At 36.8% G+C, this 24,904-nt stretch overlaps 1 protein-coding gene across 1 annotated transcript in view; it reads left to right on the top strand.

The window, feature by feature from the left end:
- Window positions 1-24,904, top strand: part of PRSS12 (serine protease 12) — a 46,711-nt gene that overhangs the window by 9,757 nt on the left and 12,050 nt on the right. Inside the window, exons 3-11 of the mRNA XM_009634012.1 lie at window positions 2,081-2,219; window positions 4,469-4,647; window positions 6,782-6,932; window positions 11,487-11,665; window positions 12,320-12,461; window positions 13,448-13,644; window positions 16,752-16,893; window positions 22,957-23,162; window positions 23,821-23,899. Coding sequence (XP_009632307.1) covers window positions 2,081-2,219; window positions 4,469-4,647; window positions 6,782-6,932; window positions 11,487-11,665; window positions 12,320-12,461; window positions 13,448-13,644; window positions 16,752-16,893; window positions 22,957-23,162; window positions 23,821-23,899 — 1,414 coding nt within the window. The remainder of the gene's footprint in view (window positions 1-2,080; window positions 2,220-4,468; window positions 4,648-6,781; window positions 6,933-11,486; window positions 11,666-12,319; window positions 12,462-13,447; window positions 13,645-16,751; window positions 16,894-22,956; window positions 23,163-23,820; window positions 23,900-24,904) is intronic.

The raw sequence follows: 24,904 nt of genomic DNA, 5'->3' as shown, positions 1-24,904 counted from the left end.
AGGCACATGGAAATAAGGCACTGTCCCTTCCAGTCTTTTCCCTTCCTTACCAACTGACACCAGTAGCATGTCTTCCCACTTCAACTGGGATGACCCAGGGTTCTTTAGGGGAGTGGGTGGTGAGGGAAAGGCTGTTTTCTTTGTCTAATGGTAGGTGTCCACAGTGAGAACTCTGTGTTTTTCAAACTTCTTTCCTGGGGCTTCTACTGGAGATGCAAAGGATTTCAGATTTCTTTCATTTTTAGCTGTTGGGAAAAGAGTTTCTGATGTGCTAGCTTTTGCTCTGTGTACATGAATAAATTCTTCCACTGTTGTCACTGGGAATTCTGTAAATAGAGAAAGAGGAGTGAGTCAAGTTCTGCCATGGAGACCTTAGAAGAGAATTTTATTCTTCAAATATTTGAATAGAAATATTGTGTAATGTGTACACAGGAAACACTGTATTGATTTCAGTAGGTGTCATGCAGGACTGTAAGCAATCATATACAAAAATAAACTTATTTTTGGAGATGACATCTTCAAAATTGCTTTCTGGTATGTCAGGAATCACTTTGCTACGACTGCAGTTGATGTTTCAAGTGAAAATAATAGTCTATACAAAAGTCTAGTGGAGAGCAGAAATAAACAAAATTCCAGACTGTCTGTATGTGACAGAAAAACGCAAAGAGAAAAAGTATAAAGACAGATAAACAATGTGCAACACGTCTACAGTACTGTTATAATTAACTCATTAATAATCCTCTATTCGGAACGATAGCTCACTCTGCAACATGAGTTGAATAAAATTTGTTTGTAATTTACCACACAGTAAGTTACTGCTGAGAAAGTAAACAGGAGGCAAAAAGGAACACATAAAACCAAGTTTGAGGTTAATTAATTCCTCGAGTTATTTGGCAGTCGTTTGGCTTCCTGGTTTTATAAAATACATTGAACTAAATTAAAACCAGGACAGAATCTGAGTGAAAGCTGAGAAGAAAAAGTGGATCTACCTATTATTATTACATACATGAACACATATACAGTGAAATGCAGGTACAAACATGGACTGTTTTCTCCCAGTGCTAAAACCCCTGTAAACTGGATAATAGTGTAGCTTCTGATTTTAAGTAGATCACAGAACCGAGGCAGATGGATTAACTGAGATTGCAGGCAATACTAATGCATACAATTAGGCTATGTTTGATAATTAAACAGAAATGTATTATTTCTTGTTGAATTACTGCTTTGTTATGATTCTTTATTGTGCTTCTGCAGAGTTATGCCCATGACCAGCTTTTCCCCTCCTTTACCAGTGGCACTTGGCTACCTTCAACAGCAGATGCATCTGGCATCTCAAGTAAAACTACTGTAATAAAAAAATGCAAAACCTGTTTATTTTCTTGGATTTCTGTGTTCTGTAAGCTCCCAAGAAGCAGACTCTATTTTTCACTTCTTTTAGATGATTCCTCATGTTTTTAGCTTGTTTTGTCTGAGAATTTGATAAAGACCTCTGATGAATTAATAGAACTACAACCAATGTTTTTCTGGTCTGAGAAGTATGAACAAATGCATTCTTTGGCTAAAATAAACTGCTGACATCCGTGACATGCATAATGTTACATGGGTCAGAGCAAAAGCTATGCAATCCATGTGGTTGTTTTCCGATCCCCCTAAGTTGGATGGAATTATGTGGAAGATAAAAGTATAGAACTCATATATATACACACTTTTTGCTCATTTGGGTAGAGGTAACCACGCTTAAATAACTATGTGTAGCCTATACATTCTTCCTTTTGTTAGATCTTTAACTAAGTTGCAGCATCAGAAGGATCAGAAATGTGATGTAATTTCAGTATAAGAAGCCAAATGTTTTCCTCATGTGAAAAATAAGGTTATCTCCTGTAGTATATCACTGTATGAGAATGTTAGATGTGCCAGAGTGCTTCTTAGAAGCAGCTCACCCAAAGAGCACAAAGATGGTAAGACATGAAACAGGAAATCTCTCTGCAGAGGGAAAATCAGGTTTGAAGTCTTTGTGTGGGATACATTAATTGAGCAATGGACTATCTTGGAGGCTTAATTTTTATTTTTTTTTAACTAGGGTCAGTGAGACTCCAGGGTGGGAAGAATGAGTTTGAAGGTACAGTGGAGGTTTATTTGAATGGAGTCTGGGGAACAATCTGTGGGAGCCACTGGGACAATAACGATGCAACAGTGGTATGTCGACAGCTTGCACTTGGGTAAGTTTCAGTCTGATAAAAATCAGTCAACTTATTTTAATGATGTTTCAGTATAAAGGACAATCTATTTTGCAAATGCTGATGGCTGTTTGTGTTCAATGATTGTTTTTTCTGTTTGAAAGTTGTCAAATGTTGAAGTTGTTCTTCCCAGAATACTTTGCTTCCTTCAATTGCACTGTACTTCAGAGAGGTTGCTGTGAGAATCAGTATTTAATTAGAAAGCTGCATATGGGATCTGGAGAGGAGCAGACCAGGATAGAAGCTTTGCTTTCAAAGTGAAAAGTGTGAACAAGTCAGAAAAGCTTAGGGCAAGCAAAAACTGCTTTACTAGACATCCGGGAGATGTCCACAAGGGCAGAAATATGAGATCTGACCCTGATCTCACTTATGTAAGTGTGAATTAAGAACAGCTCCAGTGAGGTTACTGAATCTATAAAAATGTGAATGTGGCCAGAATTAAGACTCTACATAGGCTCCTAATCATAGGAAAATTCCTGGTTATCAGGAGCATGGAGTTACCATCCATTCTATCCTGCCAAAACACATCTGGGACTCATCCTAGGTTTTTGGAAAATGTGGTATTTTTCTTGTGCACGTCTTCGTCTAGCTAGAAAATCTGTATGGTTTACTTGCAGAGCTGCACATTGATAACAAAAGCCCAAACCAGAGAAGTTTTGCAGCTTTAAATTTTCACTGAAACATTTTACAGTTATAGCAATACTGGACAGGTTCAAAGTCCCTGCACTGTCCTCACTGACCACTACTTCCCACTGCTGTCATAATGGAGTTAATCAACAGGACAGTTTAACGTAATTTGGTCATTAAACTCTAGATATCGCCTATAGTGATACTGCAATTGCGGTAGTAAGAGGTAAGGAAGAAAACACCCATACCAAAAGGGAGTTTTAGAAATAAAATGCAATTTCAGCTTCTAAGAAATCAATGCTGTTCAAGTTAGCAATCAAATTACTTGAATAACCCCCTTTAGCACCCTGTTCAGCTTGCACTTCTGCAATAAGCCACGAAGTATGGCTGGCTTTATTGCCTTTCTAACATTTCTTTCAGTCACATACCAAAGCAGTGATTTTGTTTGCTGCAAGCAGTAAGGGGCTTTTATAGCATACTTGCACTGTGACATTCCTAACGATTATTCCACTTTTTAAGACTGCTAGCCAGAACTAAATCTAAGCTGGTTTATAGTGTTCAGTACTAATCTGGACACACCATGCCAACTTATAAAAATATGAGGATTAGATGAGATAAAAGTTCAGCCATCTGGAGGCCGTGATTTTGCTTATGACTTCAGCTGTCTATGTGCAATGCCTTCTTTCCTCATTTTCATGTAAGTGCTTTTTGTCTTCCATACCCTAAACATTTCAGTTGAACAAGACCCCTATTAGCAAAAGTAGTTCAGTGATATGGGTGAATGGTTTGGTCTTTTCAATAGAAATGGCTTAAATCTGAATCCAGGCCAAAAAACCCCAAGCAAACAGTAGTCGCACGTTTCTGTTATCATAAGTCTTTGGCGGAAATTTGGATCTATATACTGCAAGGTGAACTCACTAGGTATTACTGGTGCTTTTCAGGTGCTTTCATCTATCTGTTCCTTTGATTTTACAATATTTGGGCTTTGTTTTTAATTTAATTTTGTTGGGTGTTATATGGAAGAAAAGATGGCACAATAATTGTTGCTGTAGACTGAGAATGGGAAGAAAAGGAAGCTGTTTATAGATGTTCTGGATGGATGGGAATGGCTGAATAGAGAATAATGGGCACAGGCCTGATCTAATGGAGTATGAGGTGCTCCATGGTCAGAACTGTATTATAGGACATGCGTATGGGCAGAGCACTGGCACATTTTAATGGAGTAAAGGAGAGTATAAGGGTGAAAGGCCTGTTAGCATTACCTCTCCTGGAATTATAACCGTAGTGGGATAGTACTGTAGATTCACCTATGGACTGTGGACTCTGTTAATTTTTGTAGTTAAGAACCAGGAGAACAGGAACATAGCTGGCCCTGCAGCAACATAGGCCGTTGTACTAAAATATCCCACAACAAAATGGTGAGAACTGGGTCACATCTGTTACTTTTCTTTGTGCAGAAGACAATGCTGAACTGTATGAAAATGTGATGAATTTACACTGCTGAAGAAAGCCCTTTCTTTTCTACTCCAAGATTTATATACACAAAAATGTTTCACTTCCCCTCCTCCCGCTCTAATGTCCTATCCTGATTATTCTTCTTACAGTGAAAAAGGTACAGCAAAGCACATACCGTTTTCTGGACTGGGCCTTATTCCTGTTTACTGGAGTGAAGTGCGTTGTCGTGGTGATGAAGAAAATATACTGTTATGTGAAAAAGACATCCAGCAGGATGGAACATGTCGTCAAAAAATGGCAGCTGCTGTCACATGTAGCTCTTCCCTGGGTAAAAAAAAATACACATGGTTTGGTTAACTCCTTACCTTATTTAAATAGAAGTAGTAATAATTACTCATTATTAAATTAGAAAAAATATTAAGACTTCTTGAAACAGGAAATTAAAAAGATTGAATCATCGCATCATTAACTGTTTCAAATCCCTCTATGCTGGGCAAGCAGCAACTAGCTGAGCCACTTTTTATCTTTCCATAATTCCACAAGCAAATTATTGCTTTGAGATGTAGGTTGTGAGAAAGGGCGAAGCAGTGAGAATCTTTGGCTGTAAAAGCAGGATTGTTTCCCCCCACATTGTTTTTAAACATTTATTTATTTACCCTGAGGTTGTCTTTGGTAGTTACATATGCTAAGTGTCAATTTGTCAGCTTTTCTTGAACAGTAGGGAGGAGCAGCAGTTGCACAAACAGGCTATGCATTGTCCTTTGGTACAGAAGTGTTGGGATGACATTCCTCACTGTGAACATGGATGACATCGCACAAGGAACTACAAAGTTTTTGCCCTATTCTGTGTACATTTAAAACAGGTCCAAGTCTTCCTAGCTGAAGACTGCTACCTCACACACCACTTGCACAAGTCAAAATGATAGTTAGGAAAAAAAGGATTATTAATGTTTTTAAGACATTTCAGATTATTTTAATCAACATGCTAAACAGCAACTAAATGGGCAATTGTGCCATCAGATTTATGACATTGCTGACCTCGAGGAAGGCTAGGCTGGCAGTGCTGAGGAGCTGGCGATGTCAATCTCCTCAGCTGTAACCAAAACATGCATGGCTGCAGCCAGCTCTGTGCTGCCTTTCCTCTCCTACTTACATTGCTATCCAAAGACAGATAGACGCATTTTTGTCTTAAAGCTCCATTATTCAGGAGGAATATTTTGATAAATGACTTTTAAAAAATCATTTTGGTCTTAATTTAGAAAACTATAGTGTAGAGGAAGGCAGAAACTTTTAAGCTAGGAGACAAGCTGAAGAACCAAAGCAAGGGAAATAGTTTTGCCTAAAGAAACTGAAAACTATAAATTTGCAAATTATACTTCTAAATCATAAGGTTTTCCTTCTGTTTATGGACATTTTCAGCAGAAAACTTTGTTTTGCTTAAATTTACAGACTGTTGTCTATTTCAATAATGCCAAAAGGAAGTTTATCGGTAATTTAGAGTCCAGAATATCTGAAATGAATTAAACTGATCCTGAGTTTCAGCAGACTAAATGAAGCTTTCACGTTTTGCAGGTTCTACTGCAACTAGCCTTTTTAAATAATTACAAAAAAATTTATTTCATACCAGTGAAATAGGAAGATGAAATTGGAGAAATACCCTCAATTTTCTTTTTTTAAGCCAAGAAATAGATGAAGTAGTAGCATTAGCTGTCTGGAAGGCCTACACAAAAATTAATCACATTTCAAATCATTCAGATGCTAGGTACGGTGAAACTTTAAAATAACCTTTTAAATACTAGAGCAATTTTTTTTATATGTATTTAAGCTATTTCCGTTATTATGGCTTTATGCAGAAGTAATGCTTTCAAGACAATTTCTTGCTGGACCAGAAAAGGGCTGATGATTTGAAAAGACCAAAAATCAAACTATATCTCAGAAACAGGAAGGGAACAATACTTACAATTAAAATGAGACTCCACAGTCAATGAGATTTCACTGCTCTGACTGGAATTACCAAAATAATGAGAAAACATGAGGGTGACTTTCTACTTCTGTGGCAATGAAAGAATTTTTGCCTCTTACTTCAGATTTTACCCTCTGGGCGCAAGCCAATACAGAGCCAATTTCGCTCTTACTGGTAGAAGTGCAGCTCTACTGACTGGTTGTAGTATTTGGCCTTACAGCCCTAAGTATCTGAATGCTTTGATGCTTAAGTAACTCAAGCTCAGTAGGGTTACTTCTCTGTATAATATTCTTCAGCTACCTTAGTATTCTTCAGTGCACCTTAGGGGAACTAATTTCTAAGAAGTTTAATTTCAGGTTTTCCATCTAACTAGAAGAAATCAAGCATGGTTCTTGAGCAATGTCAGAGAAACCATTAAACCATCTTCTTTTTTCTTTATGATCAGTATAATATTTTGGGAAATAAATGACCTTTTTCTATATTCTGTGTTTGATCACAGCCCCTGTCTTTACTCCGATCCGACTGGCTGGTGGGAACAACGCTCACGAAGGAAGAGTAGAAGTCTACCATGCTGGCCAGTGGGGGACTGTCTGTGATGATCAGTGGGATGACGCAGATGCTGAAGTTGTCTGTCGGCAGCTTGGCCTTGGGTTTGTTTTTCTACACATTTTCTACTCCAGCAGCAAAGCAGGAGAGTTAGTCATACATATAGCTTGGAGTTGTCAAAAGATGCTCCTTTAAAATCGCACTAATACTCTGAAGCAGTAACTAAGTTTATTTATAGAAGGTTCAGGTACAGTGCCAATACTGTCAAGTTCCTGGAACTTTGATTTATAGGATCCTGTTTTCAGTGTCATATGATAGGGACAATTTTGTCTGTAGGACAAAGGATCTGGTTCAGAATAAATACTGAATTTTTAGCGAAAACTCGCTACAAATTCAGTAAAGTTTCAATCAAAAAATCTTGGTGAAGAAAAGGAAGTTGCTTCGACTGTTAAAATCCATTTTACTGAGGAGTCTAACAGCCTTCTTCCTTTGGAGTAAGAGCACTGCTTTGTCAGAAAGGATATGGTTTTTTGGCATGCCTGTGAGAATCTCTCAAGATTTGTTTAAGTAACAAGTCTCTGAAGATTATCAGTTTGCATATACTGCGTAAAGATCTGTTTGAAGTTTTGACAGTTAAGCTTGTCAGCAATTCTGTCTGAACTAAGCATGGTCCATAATACAGTCACAGCAGCAGAACAGGATTTTCTTGCTCCTCTCCTGAACAGCCGGGGGTGATTTTGATACCACAGAGAAGATAAGTAGTCAGTATTTGAGGAGGGATGCTGTAGAAGTAGGAGGCAAAGAGGAGAACTGCTGGATCAGAGAGGAAGGAGATGGGAACAATTGGGATGAAAGGCCAGATGGGTTGAAGAGGGCAAGAACTAAGAGCAAGATGCAGAGAAGATACTAAGACATAAATCCAAGGAGGAGAAGGGGATTACATTTGAGACAGACTGGATGAGAACTAAGCAGGTCAGCGCAGAGGAGACTGGAACAGAACTTGCCTGTTCAACCCTGCTGGGATTACAATGAATTAAAAGAAGTGGCATTGAAGGTAGCAAGCTTTGTGGCATTACTGGGTGACCCCCAGAGTGTATGTGGTTTGTAATATGAACCTGAGGCCTTGGACTGCTGGTGCCATCCAAATCAGCTCAGAAGGACGCAGTACAAAGCTTCTAGATCTCCTGGTGAGCCATGTGGGAATCAACATGCTCCTCTGAGATCAGAATCTCATTTTTCCGCCATTTATTTCATGCTATATTTCTATATTCCTCTACATTTTCAATTAGGTATACCTAATAAAAAGTCTGTCTTCTTACAGGCCTTTTCTGCTTTGGAATTGGGCCACTATTAATACGTTTAGGAGTTACTAAGCAAACATCATGCTCTTAACCTGCCTCCTTACTGATTACATTAAAACATTTGATTACTCATATTTACTGTTCAGAAATTGCAGTTCTGAGATGCTTCTAATTTGATTAATTTTTCTGCGTAAATAATTGTATTAAGATGGTGCTAAGTCTTTTTGAAATATGTCTAGAGATCTACAGAATATCTCAAGTAATCAAAATGTCTTGACAAATGTGCTCATTACTGTGAAGCGAAATTTTACCAACAGTGGCAGTAGACCAGTTATGAAGCAATAAAAATAACTTAAATTTGCATACTTTTAATCCATCTGGAAATGTCCCACAAATTGTAAAAGTAAAGCATCTCAGTAAGCAGCTTCCCACACCCTTTCAACCTTTCTGTAGCACTCCTGTAAAACTTCAGAATATTAATCTACCATTAGTAGGTGAAAAATAATGATAATTTATTTTATTTTTTGGTTTCATAATACTTTTTGCTTGATACAAATTGCCATTCTTATAGTAATGGGATGTGTTGTGCCTGCTTCACTGAAACTTCAGAGAATCTTACTAAATTATGATATGATTTGTTTTCAACATTCAGAGTAGTCAAGCATTATCTCTTTGATTTCTACCAGCTTCTGCCTTAATGAATAAGGATTTTTTTTTCTAGCATTTTCTATACATTTGTACCAGCATCAGAATTAAAAAAAAACAAAAACAAACAAGAAATGGAACCTATGTACAAGAATTTTCTTTTTGTGTAAAGTTTGTATATATGCAAGTACTACTCAATAAACTTAAATGAAGATAATTTATCTTTTACATATAAATGTTCCAAAGTACAATCATCTTAAAAACTACCAGTAAACCAGGCTTTCTGTAATAAGCCTATAGTATATTTAGGGTGATATTAATAAAAATAGGTATCCTGATCCATATTTATTGAATTCTACAAAAATAGCTCGAAGTGCTGAGAAGTCACAGAGCCTGTCTCAGTACATCAGAAAGATACACTGAAAAACCAAAACATTTTTATTTAATTAGATGCTTAAATATAAATGGGATACCTAGATCTGAAATAAGCATTACCCTTAATGTATCCTATGGATTATATTTTTTTAGTTTACCATGTAGTCATTCATAATTTCAGCCAGTTCAAAAAGTAGCTCTTTATAAAATAAAAAAGATGGAGGACTCTGCTCTTTTTCCCATTACAAGTCTTCAGTAAGTTAATGCAACATATAAAAATGCATGGTTACTTAACAAAAGAAATAAAAGAACAGGAAGGGCAATCAGGAAATGTTTACAAATCTCAGGGAAAAATATAATTTCCTATTAAAATTCTTCTTGGCATTACTAAAGGAAAAACATTAGACCAAGATATCTGTTAATATGTTATTTTGAATTAGGAAGGTCATTCAGAAGAAAAGGTAATGTCTAATTAAAAATCTCTCTCAGAAATAAGGTACCAACTTCAGACTGAAGCTATGTGTTTTGCTAAAATGTTGCCTGCTGAGTGTTTGAGGATGTTTTTAGTTTGCTTACCTGCTTCTTTGAAGCAATCACAGGTTATAACTCTTCTCCCTACTGAATAAATAAGACCCACTTTTTGGTATTTTCCATCTTCTCCACCACTTGAAGAAGGAGTCTGGCCATCAAAGAAACAGTCTGAAAATTAACAGTGCATTTTCAGGATTAATGAAGCACATTAGCTTGAAAATATTAAAACCAAATTGATTTCAAACAAAATGAAAATGCAATCCACAGATTATTTAATTTACCTGTCTTGTGTGTGCTTTTATTTGCTGAGCACTACCATTTACATGGTGTCTACCATGAATTTCCACATCCTTCCTTTTTATACAAATTTTTCCTTGTACTAATTTAATTTTAGAAGCCTCTTACTGTTGTTATTTTTCCCATACCCTTGTACTGTTTATCAAGAATTTGTATGATTACTAATTGTAAATGTAGTATTGCTTTCCTTTAAAAAAAAGAGAGAACAGAGATTGTTACCTATTTATACAAAGCACTAGAAATGAAATCCACTTCTATCTAAATCTACACGTGGATTGATGAGTCAGTGCCTTAAAAACATGAACTACTGCACCTTACATTAAAAAAAAATAAAATCACAGCAATGTACTATTCTGACACACAGTTGCAAAAGACAGTTAAAAGTTTGAATGATTACATACTGAAACAAATAGTCAAGACCTGTCATGTTTTCAGTATAAGCTGAACATACCATTCCTGTTAGCTCTTATATGGCTGGTAGTGGAAAACTCTCTTTAAAGCAAATTGCTAATTAGTATATAGCCCCGCACCCAAACTGAATGTTAAGTAATTTAAACTAATCCTTTAGGTAGGTAATTCAATATAGTAAAGAATTTAGATAGACATTTCAATCTTACAGGTTGAAAAAGATACAGATACCAAGAATAGTCCTGTAAAAACTAGACTGGATATAGGAACAGATTGAGTGGAAAGAAATCAAACCATGAAAAACATTTACATATGAAAGACACAGTATCTTAAACAGGAGTGGAAAAATCCTGATAGAGCATCAAGTGTTAAAACACTGCATAATTTCTGTGCTGCTGAAACAATGGAGTATTTTCAATTTATGCAGGTTTTTGTGCTCAAAATCCTCTATGCTGACATAAAGAATATAACACACCCAAGGCTAGTCATTGATCTGCTTTCTATTCTTATTTCTACCACTGATTGGTGGTATGGCATTGTCAAGTCACTTAAGAGCTCTCTGCTGTGGTTTTTACTTGACTAAATGGGGAACAATCACTTTTATCTGCCTCATCTGGGTATTTGAGATTTGATTAACGTGCTTTGAGGACAACAGATGAAAGTCACTGTAGAAATACATATCGGATTATTTTTACTACATATAAACATTAAATGAAATTAAAATTAGAATCCTCATACCCAAGCTGTACATCTATAATCTCTTCTAGGAATGTTATGCTTAAAAATCACAAGGGACAGGAAAATTTCATAGTGACAAACCAATAGAAATTGATGTTCCAAATAATGTTCAAACCGTGGAAGTGTGGGAACGGTATGTTTAAGTGGCTCCACAGCCGCAGCTGAGACCGAAGCCGACTGTGGAACCACATCAGGCAGCACAACAGACCTGGGCTGCATGGTTGGTTACCACTGCAGCGGCTGTTGAGGCAGTCCCAGCTGCTGTTTGAGGAGCTGGACATGCAACATTTTAGCTCTTCCCAGTGAGTCCCAGACTCTTCAGCTTGCTTGTTCTTCACTGAGTTGTCTGTTACATTTTGACAGGGGTGTTGCCAAGGCGTGGAGCCAGGCTTACTTTGGAGAAGGCTCAGGCCCTGTGCTCCTGGATGAAGTGCGGTGCACGGGAAATGAACTGTCCATAGAACAGTGTCCAAAAAGCTCCTGGCGAGAACACAACTGTGGCCACAAAGAAGATGCTGGCGTCTCCTGCACACCTCTCACAGGTACTTCAATTACAAATAATCACACAGGAAAAGAGTGACAAATGCAGAATTCACAGCTCTGGAAAGAGAATTTTTAAAGTCTGCAGATGCACAAAACCCCACAGTAATAAAGTGTCCTGGCAGTATCAAAATGAACCAGCTGTTGGCTGTGGAAATTTTACAGGTACAGAAAATCTCATTGCTCAACACAAAGCCTTGGTTCCTCAGTAACATGCTAACTGCCACTTACTACGTGGGGCATGCCTTAACTGTGCATCACACCTGTCCATGGCAGTAAGCATTTCAGCATAAAAGCAAGGGGAAATAACAGAATGTAGAAAAGAAAAAAGGTGTACATACAGTGAAACCACGTAATCAGAATCCACTTCTGCAGACTTGGCATGAAATAAGGGCTTGGGGAATCAATATCTTGTGCTATTTCTCTTGCACTTAAGCAATTGCACTATGCAACACTTCACAGCTGACTGGGTGCATTTATGGCATCTCTTTGATCCTCTCATTAAATAACACCTAGTGATCAGCACTAGATTTAGTAGACTAATATTCTGATCAGATGCAGTAAATGCAATGTTATTGATTTTGTCTTAGAACAATAATTGGACCTAAGAAAACCTGATTGTTGTTTTTGTTTTTCATTACTTGTTACTGACACAGATGGTGCATTAAGACTAACGAGTGGGAAGGGCAGCCATGAGGGACGCCTGGAGGTCTATTACACCGGGCAGTGGGGCACAGTCTGCGATGATGGGTGGACAGAGCTGAACACACAGGTGGTTTGCCGGCAGCTGGGATTTAAGTAAGATTACTTGATATTAGATATCTGGCTCTTTGGCTTCACAATGATGACAAACATTTACATGAACCCTACATTATTCGAGAGTTTGGTTTTTTAGTATTAGCTGAGTGCTTCATAGAAACTACCAAGTTCAAATCCATTAAAGCCTGCTTCCCTCAGTCTTAAAGAGATATTTATGGCCTTGGTTTAGGCAGAAGAAAAAGCTTCAAATGAGGTTGTGATTCAGCAGCCTTTATTCACCCAGTTCCTTCCAGTCATCTTTTTGGTTAACTGAGATCAATACATATGCTGTAGAGAAAAACTGATTTGTTGTATTCTGTCTTGCCTCTGTAGAAGTTGGATTCTTCAAAATCTTTGCTTGTCCGACCGTCATTAAAAATCACAGACATTGTCAAGGTCTAAGTCCTTCTAGATGTAGCTCAGAAAAACCCACAGTCTGGCCCTGGAACACCGTTACGTATTGAAAAACATATTTTAGAAAAAATCCCATTAGAGTTTCATGCATTCCCTCTTCACTACTTTTCCTACTGACTGTGGCTACAGATACACTCTCACTTGTCTTGCCTTCAGATTATAACAGCTCACATTCAAAAAATAATTGTCTCATTTTTCCCCAGACTGTGACATTTAAATGTGTGTATATATATATATATATATAATACTAAGAACATGCTTTAAGTCTCAAAGCCAGTCAGACAGCCATATGCTTGTTTGAAGGGAGGCCTTAATCAAAGGTATTACATTCTCAAGCTTGTATTAATGTAACAGTAATTCCTTAAAAAAACATCACCAAAGCAGCAGCATATGGTTCTCATTGAATTTAATGCTAACTGAACCTGCTCTGTCGTGGTTAGCATTGTTTGCTGTTACTACTTCAGAAACCTTTATTTCTTCAGAAATAATTTATTTCCTTTCTAGTGCTTAAGTATCACATGCCCTCTGATCACTGCGGACTAAAATGCTATGTATATGTATATGTTATGCAGGTATGGAAAAAGTGCACCCGAGAGCTACTCAGAAGGAAACTCTGGGCCCATCTGGCTGGATGATGTCAGCTGCTCAGGGAAGGAGACAAACCTTCTGCAGTGCTCAAGGAGAGAGTGGGGAAAGCATGACTGCAACCATCAGGAGGATGTCAGACTCATTTGCCATCCAGATAATGACAGCCCTAAACTCTCATCTGGTAAGGCACAGTATGAGTCACAGTATGAGTACTGTGGTGGGTGCAGATCCGAGCAAAGTATAGTATACTTAAGGATGCTCAAAATCTTAATATTCGGCAGATGTGTGCAAAGAAAGAACAGGAAGGGGAGAAAAGCTCACTTTTCTCTTGAAGATCATAGGAAGCAATCAAGCTTTGTTTAAAGGAACATAAGCAGCCAGAACATTAAAGATCAACACAAATTTGTAAGGTAACAAAGTCAGATTCCAGAGATCCTGGTCTCTCAGTCTTCACCAGATTTTAGACTTTAGACCGATTCAGCACTTCCTAATGGTATACTGCATTTTAGTCAGCACTCTCCAAGTTTTAAGTAACTGTCTCATGCTATCAAAAGTTGGGGATGTACCCAAGCAGTGAGGAATATAGATCAACAGTATATCTTCCTGTGGCCTTACATTCAGACAATCTGAAAAAAAGAGATATGGAGAAAGAGGGGAAGTTCAGACATAGCAAGAAGGAAGGGTGAGAAGTGTGAAATTATTTCTGTATTACTACTGCCTATCATTTATATAGAGCCTGGGTGAATGGGCCCCACTTGCTGACCAGGGCAGAATCATACTACAAACACAGATCAAAGAGCCAGTTCCAATGTCAAAAAACCTACAAACTTGTATGCAAAAAGAATAAAAAGAGAGATAAGAAAATAAATGAGAGAAAAATACTAATTACATAGTGGCATTGTAGAACAAAATATATACAAATGAATTCCAAAGATTCCTAAATACACATGTAAATAATTAAAAAAGAATTCTGGCTATCAGATATGCACAGCACAAGTTACAGGGGAACAATGGAACAACTCTGAAAACCAGTTTCATTTTTAAAATTTGCTACATACAAAGTTTGTAGCTCGTCCGTAGGTAGCTTACTACAAAACTGTTGACGATATTCTTTAGTTTACCCATATTCTTTAGTTTACCCACAAACATTCTAGTCAATTTTGAAATTAGAATTATAACTAGTGGAGTTAGATTCACAGCTTATACTGAAATGTAATGGATTTGTATGCCTGGGTGCCTGAAGTTCTCTGGAAATTATAGACTGAAGGCCTAACCTGCAAACTAAGACAGGGATTTACTGCATGACACCGCTACCTGTTGTAACAACAATCAGCACTTCCATGTGTACTTTCCTAGTCTCTCCCTCTTTATAGTCTTTTTCTTTACAGCCTTTTGACCTCTCACAATTCAATGAATGTTTTATGTTGCAGTACAGTTCCATTATGTGTAGATGATGTCAAATCATATTTGATAGAAAGAATTTTCTCAGACAAAAAATAACAGGAATTCAAATCATGACTGCTGTCTTTACAGATGCAAACCATCTGTGCTGCTTTACTCAAATTCCTATAAAATATAATCTTAGCTGAAGGAGGTCTGGTTCAGTTAAATGTATCCATATGGTAACATTGTCTCACATTCCCTATTTCCAGAAAGTTATATTAATTTTGTGCTCATAAATATATGTGGGTTTTTTCTAAAACACAAGAAGATGACATAACAATAAAATAGCTATACTGTATCATTAATATCCCATTCCTGAGTCTGGGGTAATATAATTTTCACCTAAATCATATTCTTCCAGAATAACACATCATTTCAACAAGAAAATGAAGACAGCGTATCAGACATTTCCTACAAGATTTCTAATTGGAAAGTAGACAAAGACTCTATTGTTACCATTTGCTTCCCAGCATTTGAAAAAGCCTTTTTTTCACCCTGCAAGGATGAATTCAGTGGAAAAATATGAGAAATCACTAAATGATATGACTCTAGGAAGTACAGACATTAAGGAACACTAAAAATGAGACAGAATACACTACAATAACTACAGCATTTGTTTAGTAAGTAAGATCATGACAATGCAGCTAATCAGAAAGCTGGTGAAGTTAATTCATTTCACTGTCCAGAGAGTATGAACTCCAGTATAAACAATACGCTTTAAATGACACTTGAAGCAAACAGACCTTAATTTTGTTTTCAAATCTTTTCTCTTTTAATTAATGAATTAGGCCAGATTTAACTAGCTCTGATCCACAGTAAGGTTTGGTATAAAAAAGTTATTCATACCCTAAATTAACCTGAATTAAATATCAAATGCAAATTTCTCAAAATACTGCTTTATTTAAGAGCATAACTAAGTAATTTCTCATCCTTACAGATTTAGAAAAGATTAGGAACAGGTTAGTAGAATGAGGAACAGTCTTGCCAATTATTCTAAAAAGAAACTCTCAGTAGTGTATTAAGGATTATAAAGTATGACATACTAAAAGATTTAGAAGGTGATTCTGACTTAAACATTACAAAGAGGCCTCAGAGGAATTCATAACTGTTTAAAGGCTACTTGCATTGCTAGCATGCTATAAAGGAGTTTTAACGTAAGTGAGAATCAAATATGTACTTTGCTTAATGATTCAAAAATAACTACAGGCCAAGCACTGAATGAACCATGATTAATTAAGTCTGACTAATCCACATAAGTGAGATTTTGTATTATGAACATATCTGAATAAGCAAGCAATTTAAATTGCTAGAAAAATAATCACACATTAGTCTAGAATAACACGCTGTAGAACATTATGCTATCACACAAAATACACTACAGAACAGCATGCATTAACAATAAGTAGTAACTGAAGTTCAACAAAATGCTGCACTTTTTTGCTGAGATAGCTGTTCAGAGAAGTGGCAGCAACCAGTTTCAGAATGGATTTGTGAGTTAAGCTTGCATGGGTATCGTATCAAAGATATCTTGAGTCTTTTCTGCCTTTAGGGGGAATTGTTCTGTACCCACTGTGGTCAAATTATGAGCTATGTCACGTATTTGTATGAAATGAAGAAACCAGATGAACTCTTAAGTTCAAAATATGGTAGTATTTCATATTAGACTTGTAATTTGTACAAACTGCTTCCTTTTGCCAGCCAGGAAAAATACGACTACTTTAACAACTGATATTAGGCTTGTTGAACATAAACATCCGTTGACCCTATAACTAAATGTGATGAAAATTACTTAAAGTACTAGTTCTTGCTTCTGTTGTTTGAGTTGACAGCAGTAATTTATTCCAGGTCCTCCCATCAGGCTGATGGATGGCGAGAATAAGAAGGAAGGACGTGTAGAGATTTTTATCAATGGCCAGTGGGGCACAATTTGTGATGATGGATGGTCTGATAAGGATGCAGCTGTAGTTTGTCGACAGCTTGGCTACAAGTAAGATAACTCATTAAGCTGTTTCTCACTTACCTGTTTGCTCTATCTAAAAATGTTACATTTCTGCAACTTAGAATCACCAACACACCTCTGATAACATAGGCCTTTTAAAACTTGTCTGTTTGGCATTCTTTTAGAAAAGTGTATTTATGCAATTCGTGTAAGAAGTAGTGAGGCTATGTCTTCAAAAGGAGTATTCATTAACTCGCACAATTGGGAAAAGGAAAAATATTCAAAGGCATATCACAGTCTGACTGGCAACTGAAATGCAAATTAATGATAGTTATTAAATATTTTTTAGAAGTTAAATATTCCAAATTACTAAGCTATTGACTAAATTGTATATTTTTTGTCACTTATTGTGCTACATGTCTATATGATAGAAACATATTACACCCATTTTTTTTTTTACACTTAGTTGCACTAATGTAACTAAGACGTGAATTTGATTTAGTGTATCTGCTCTGTGCTCTTTGCCACTCTAACTGTTCTTAATTTACCTCTTTCATCTTCTGTTTTCAGATCTCTAAACATTTTTTAAAAGTTAGAGTGAAATTTCTAATTGGAAAAAATGAAGGAAACAAATATTAACATCTAGAATAGCACAGATGGTTACATACTCTGTGAACTATGTAGACTCTCTGTTTTGTTTCTGATTTTGTGTGAAAGCTCTGTGTTTCACCATACTTCAGTGACCATTTTCATTCATATAACAATTTGAATATTGAGTCGTCTTTAGTCAACACAGAAAAACTTAAGGAACCGAAATTCTACTGCTTTACTGATTTGATGTAACAGTATACATTGAAAAACCTCAGGGAATTTAAAATCCCTTTTTCATTACATTAGCAAAGAAAATAGAAATATTCAGAACCTAGACTTGGTTTGCCACAGTTTACTGAAACTGTCTGGAATTTGGCTAAAATTTCAGGGGCAATGCTCGAATAGTTTTCATTAAAGCCATAATTTTGCATGTTGATAATATTTTTCTTTTGTGAACCTTAATGAAGACCTTGAAATCCTTACAGGTTCTAACATAACCATTACAAATTTTAATGAAATATAGCAACAGGTCAGTGTCCACTGTCACAAGGTGTGGATATGATATGCTGCAGGTTCAGGTGTAGGCACACCAGGTACTGAATTCCTAGTTTCATGTTTTTTTTCCTTCATTTACTTATCTGGCTTGACTCGATGTAGCTTGGAGATTTGATGAAACTGTTATACAAAGGATTATGGCTTCACCTTGCATGACAGTAATTTGAATAAGCTTCATTTAATATAGGAATAGACCTGACAGTACAAAAACACCCTCTAATTAAAACCACTGCAATGTATATGTGTCACTTTTGAACTAAGCTGCTTAACTTAATCAAGCTTACATCACTCATACACAATTTTTTTCTGGATACCTAAGAGCAGTAAAGATGTAAAAACTATAGGGCAGACATACAAATAGCAGAACTAATACAAGCTGCAAAATAGCCAGAACACCAGTGAAATACAACAGGAAACTAGCAAAATGTCTTCTCTGAGTGTATCTCTCAAGAAATACGTGCTTAAGAAATACAAACCATGTTATCTGTTTGCTGTGTCCAACAATGTAAAGTTTGTACAATCAAATATCATCAAATGATGTCTGAACACATAATATATGCCTTTCAAAAATATTCTGGTATTCATTCAGTAAAACATTTAAAAGTTGTAGTAGACTATAGCTTCAAAACTACAAAACTTGACTTGCATTATCTCCTACTGAATCATTCATTTAGTCTGCTTTATCCTCAGCCTCACTGGCCTGTTACATGTCTCCTTCAGATGATCACTCAACCACTTATCCCCATCTTGTTTTGAAATCTCTGCAAGGACAGACAGTTGGCTGGATTCTCAATTTGTGTCATGTCAGACTGGGGAGTTAAGATTATAGGATACAACAGAGCACGTTTCCTGAAGGACTAGGGATAGACACATTTTAGAAATCTAAAATTAGGTTCCAGAAATTAGGAGAGCTTGTTGGAAATGCTGGATCTCGGTGACACTATGTCTAGACAGTTGCATTCCACAAACCTAACTATGCTGTTACGTGCAGTGATGAGCTGGAATTGCTTCTGGGCCTAGGAGTTCATGCACAGATCTTTTTGCTGAAATTCAAATTATATTCAGTGCTGACTTGACTGTTCCAAAGCAAGGCTGGGGCTTCTGGGTTCATGCACCTGAGCTTGAGGGTTGATGAATGCTGTTTCTTTAGAAATAAACACATTATGGCCTTTTCCTGGGAGGCATTCAAAAAGCACCTAATGCTGAAGTTGACATCAGTTTTCATTAAGACTGATCACAGAGTTAAACAGTATCATTCCCTTTACAACACTATGTTTAATTTTCAAGTCTTTCCTATTGGGGAATTACATTCCGTGGAAAAAAAAATTCACACATTTATTATTACAAATGGGAGAAAAGACTGCCTTGAAAAGGAAGAATTGTGTAAGCAAAAGGTAAACACTGAGAAAATGGACTGAGTTTTTCCTGCATGTATTATTCATATTGTCAATGCTTATCTATGCACTTATTTTACAAAATCCTGCTTTGCAACATTCTCAGCCATTTACTAGGGTTAGGGTTCATTCTGAGACCAAAATAATAATAATAAAAAATCCCTGAGTTGGCAAAATCACTAGGTTCAAACTAATACTAGTTTTAAAGATGGCTCATTGAGCCAGTTTGTCAAATCCATGATTGAAGTTAGAAAAACATAATATAAAGAACATTAGAAAACAGCCCTACTAATTGGCTAAAACCAGTCATGAAAACACAATTAATAGCACCCTCATCAAAATATATTTGTAGCAAGATAAACACTAAGAGAACACACACCTTTTCTGAAGTACTATCTACTATGTGATTGGGTTTAACATACAAAAAAGTATTTTGATAGAATGAGCAAAGAGCAAAAGACAGTTTTAGAAGCTCTTGCATTTTAATGAATTAAATGGCCCAGTAAAACTGGACCCCTTTCATTTAGGACAGGCTTATAAAAATGCACATGCGCGCACACACATCCCCACCCAAAATGAACAAATATCCTGCCATTAGTGCTCCAAATACTATCAATTACAGGGGGAAAAAAAAGCCCTAGGGTAGTTGGCCATTTATACTAACCAACAGGATTTCCTGATTAACAGTATTATGAATAATGGAATACTGCATCTGAAGAGCTCAGCACATTATTGTGTCTGAGAGAAGCTAGGGGATAAGACCTGAAGCCGCCCTTCTCTCTAGGGATAGATCTGAGCAAGCAAAAAAGTTGTTTCTCTGATGGTCATCTGTGCATAAATAGCTGGCTTGGAAAGCAGCAATTAAGGGACACATACACCTTTATTAAGGGTGGACTAAAACCAGTTGTAAGAGCACATTCCAGCACGTAACAAACACATAAGACTTAACAATTCTACACTGAGAGATCTCCCAATTATATGAAAAAAAAAAAATCTCTATTAGGGTGCACTCCTTGCTCTAGAACATCATGATTTTTACACTTGTTTCCTGGTAGATACTCTATTTAAACAGATGTGGTGGGTTGTTAAGAGAGGGTATGGACACAGTTTTCATAGCAATTACCAGCAACTGAGAGATTCCTGATGCACAGTAAGAGAGAGAGAGCTTTCATATAAAGGTATGAAGACTCTCTGCAGTCCTAATCCCATGATTCAGTTCATGTCAGTGCATGACCGCATCCATATGCACTAAGTTCCCTCCCTCATCTTTGTCTCTCTCTGTCTCTTTCACCCAAAATATTTACAAGTGTGACCTCACAGATGTCAGAGTATTCTTTGAGATTTATCTGATAAACCAGAGGCAGTGCCCTTATTAAGTAGCCAGTAAGTCTGCAGAGACAATTTTATACTAAACTGCAATAAGTACTTCTCTGGGAAAGGCTAAGAATACTGTGGTGATTCACAACAAAGTCTTTTTCAATATCCTGAGGAACTTCAGAGCAATGCCCTAAAGCAGAAACTCTGTTGTTTGACATAGAGACACCAAAACCAGGTAAGAATTTGCAACAAGTGCCTGTACTGTCTCCCTATTTTGTAATAGCATACAGGGTCACATCAGCTGCCTGCAGATACTGGAGAGTTAAGACATTTCTTTGTAGTTATCTGTAATCAGAGTACCAATCACAAAAGAAAAATATTTGGAGCAAGAAGAGACACATTGTTTGTGACTGATGAGTTAAATCATTAGGCAAAGATTGTCCTATACTGGTTCCAAAGTCAGTTAAGGCTTTGGATTATCTGGTAAATACATGCTGGCAATGGAAATAAAAAACATGTAAGGACAGTTGACCTTGTGGTAGTGTCTCTGTCAAATGTTTTACATGCTTCTCTTTCCTGCCTTTTTGCATTCATGCATTCTAACCAATATTGCCTACTTAGAAAACCTGCCCGCCTACCCTTCGGTACGTAGTTAAGAAACTGCAAACAGGAAAAGCTTTCTATGTGCAACTTTGAAAAAAGAGGAAGCCTGTATGTATTACTTTCATGATTCAATTATATGGGTATGGGCAACTGAGGGCTGGATTCTTTGAGCTTGATCCAGCCACACTTCTAGAATGACAAAGCTTTGAAAATGGTATGACAAATCCAAATTCCTCCCCAACGGAGAATCCCTAACTGATGAAGTGATTTTATGAACTCTTTATGCCATTCTCACCTACCTTACCCAACACTGCAGGCATTAAAAGAGATGATATAAAAAGAGGTGTAAAGGGAGAGAAATACTTTCTTGCCTAATACATTTTCGTTAAACTCTTTCTCTACTCCAGCATTTCATTGCATGTGCAGTTACCCTTTTGTATACATAGATGTACAGTCCTTTACAATACGCAATTATAACATATCCTTTAAAACGGAAACCTATGATGCAGTGCAATATTTTATTTACCTACAATTCCATATATTCTTTTCACAATAAAGTATCAGTAAATTGCTCAACTGATACATAAACTTGTTCAGACACACCTAGAGGCAGCTCTGGCTTCCTGCCCCACTTCTCTGTATAGCCAGTTGGGTGGTCTCCCACTCATAATTCTTTCTGACTCTTAAACGTGATACAATAAAACATCTATTTATATATTAAGAAGCATTATCCCAAGTAATTAAAAGTAATAATCTATGACAGAAGTTACCAAATGCGATGCTTACATGCACAATTCATATTGTTTTTTTATTGTGCCTGTTCATCCACTCCCTCATTTGGGAAAAAAGTTCATCATTCAAAAGAGGTCATTCACACAGGTGACACTGCGGTCACTGCTGAAGCTGCATGGCACTGCCTACAAGCTGTAGGGATCAGGATTCAAACCCTAACAAAATGTCCTAAGTGCGACACTTAAATACTTAAGTTGGATACTTATACAAGCATAGGACTATCATACTGACCACCTTTGTGCCTTGAGACCTATGTATGAAAATGTTCCACAAGCACCAAGTATGGGATTCCTCCCAGGAAAAGGTGGGTGCTGAGACTGAACTGGGTTCAGTTGTTCTCCAATCACATTACAGTTTTAGAACTCAGCTGTGGGGTGCACTTCAAAAATGGCATGATAACGGAATATGTTAATAACTATTAATAACTATTAGATCTTTAAATCATAGCTCCTACTGCACTGCAAGTATACTGTATTCAACCGGCCCATCTTTCTGAGGGAATCAGACCAGAGCAAATTATTTTTAGCATTCACAGATGCTGATTTTATATGAGGATTAAAGAGATTATGAAAAAGCAGCTTTATCATATTTTGCTTTATAGATAATTGTAGTGCTGTTACATTGCCAGTGTATCTAGTTAGAAACTAGATACTTAAAAGCACTTTTTAAACATTAATGAACTGCAGCAATTTTGTCGCGCTTACTTTTTTTCCTACTTACCAGAGCAACAGAGGTAATGAGAAGTTGGAATAAAACCTCAGTGTTTTTCACTCTGAAATGTTTCAGTTGAGTACCTTCTACATTTGTAGAATAACGCCTCAAAATGTTTAATAAAATACCCCAAATGCTCTGTTTCCAGAGGTCCAGCTAGAGCAAGGACAATGGCATATTTTGGGGAGGGCAAAGGCCCGATCCATGTGGACAACGTGAAATGTACAGGAAACGAGAGATCCTTGGCAGACTGCATTAAGCAAGACATTGGGACGCACAACTGCCGTCACAGCGAGGACGCGGGGGTGATCTGTGACCACCTAAGCAAGAAGGCCCCTGGGAACAGCAATAAAGGTGAAGCCCTGTTGTGAGTGGCAGACCAACAGGTTTGGATGGGGAACTGTCATGGTAGGAAGAGACAGACGTAAACAATCCCACCTCACAGAGGAAAAGAGTTATCTCAAAAGAATTACAGAAACAAAAGTGGCGTGAAATCCTCTCTGCTTGCACTGTGTGATCTTATTGCTGTGCCTGCTGTGCAAGGGAATCATAAAGACTATTCAAATGATACAGGGTATTTGACTACCACAGTTTACAGCAGCCATGTTTCTTAAGCTGTATGAGGGACAAAAAAATGCAAAAGCCTAGACAGCTACAGTCAACTTTTCAAGGTATAGGCTATCTTCAGCTGAAGACTAGACCTATGGGGTATGCCAAGCTCTGCTTCCACTTACAGAAAGGAAGGAAGAACCCTATGACAAAAAAATCCTACACTTGAGAAGCAGAGCACGAATGTGTAAATTGCTCTGTGATCACAGTCAAAAAATCCCAGCTAAAAAGCATTTCTGAGAGAATTCAGTGTATTTTTCCAGAGCAAAATTTCATTGTTAAAAACTACCATGAAACACAGAATAACTTCAACCTTTGTGGGTTTTTTTAGTTAACTCTCATTGAAGATTGGCTACTTTCAACTTTGAGTTTAATACTGTCTACATCTCCCTTTCTGGTTTAGATTCTCTTGCCTCTGTTTGTGGATTGAGGTTACTACATCGTCGACAAAAGCGAATAATTGGTGGGAAGAATTCTTTACGGTAAGTATTTGGGAAAGACAAGTAATTTTGAATATAAAGCTTCTAAGACATGTATTTGCCGTAAGCAGTTTGCCTGATTTATGGGTTTATTGTAGATTTGTTGTTTTTCTTTTCACATGAGGTAGAAAAAGAAATATATACTCAAAGCAAATTTGGTAGGAAATTAAAAAATATTAATTGATAAACACTTGCGGCATTAGTTGAAAATCTGTAGATGCTTATGGGTTTAGTCCTTGATTGGGTTAAATTTCTTACTTTCAAAATAGCCACTTTACTTTTTTTTGAAGGGTATCTTGATATCAGGATGTGAGCTACATGAAGAGAGCTATGAATATAGTACAAGGTTTTAAATGCTACCTATACTGAAGAAGAGACCTGGGTACGATTCACTGCCTAAGACCTGATTTTTCTTCACAAAATAAGCTTTGATGATGACACGGCTATAAAGCCAGGCTTTTTGTTAACACTTTATTCTTAGCTGTTAATGAGATTTTTACATTTAGTCAATATAAACAGATTAACTGAATATTCCTCCTCCTCCTAAATGCTACGATAGAAAGTATAGGTTTTATTTTCTTAATAGTTGTGACTCACCACAAGAAATACATATTCACAACATCTTACAGAAGGGATTGTAAACAATACACTTATAGTATCATTACCTGTTGTTGCTCAACCTATTTCAAAGTACATGCATGGCATCAATCAATCAATTTCAAAAAAGACACTAAGTGGAGGAGCTTCAAAGAACAGTAACAAGAAGGAGCCCAGAAAAACATTTAAATGCAGTCAGACAGAGCAAAGTAGGATTACTTACCTTAGTAAAGAGACAAATTAGAATAACAAATAATGCATTCTACAGAAAAAGAAGATCAAGAATTATTGTCTCAGAGTATGTGTACAAAGGACACTGGATGAAATGAAACGGTGACAAATAATGGATTGCACAATTAAGTCAGAGCAAGAAACAATCTCATAATAAAAAAGCACAGGGACATTAGATGA

This window comes from Egretta garzetta, unplaced genomic scaffold (genome assembly GCF_000687185.1).
Source record: "Egretta garzetta isolate BGI_Z169 unplaced genomic scaffold, ASM68718v1 scaffold342, whole genome shotgun sequence".
Taxonomy (NCBI): Eukaryota; Metazoa; Chordata; class Aves; order Pelecaniformes; family Ardeidae; genus Egretta; species Egretta garzetta.
Note: the sequence above shows the minus strand (reverse complement) of the source record. Positions and strands in the feature narration are given on the sequence as shown.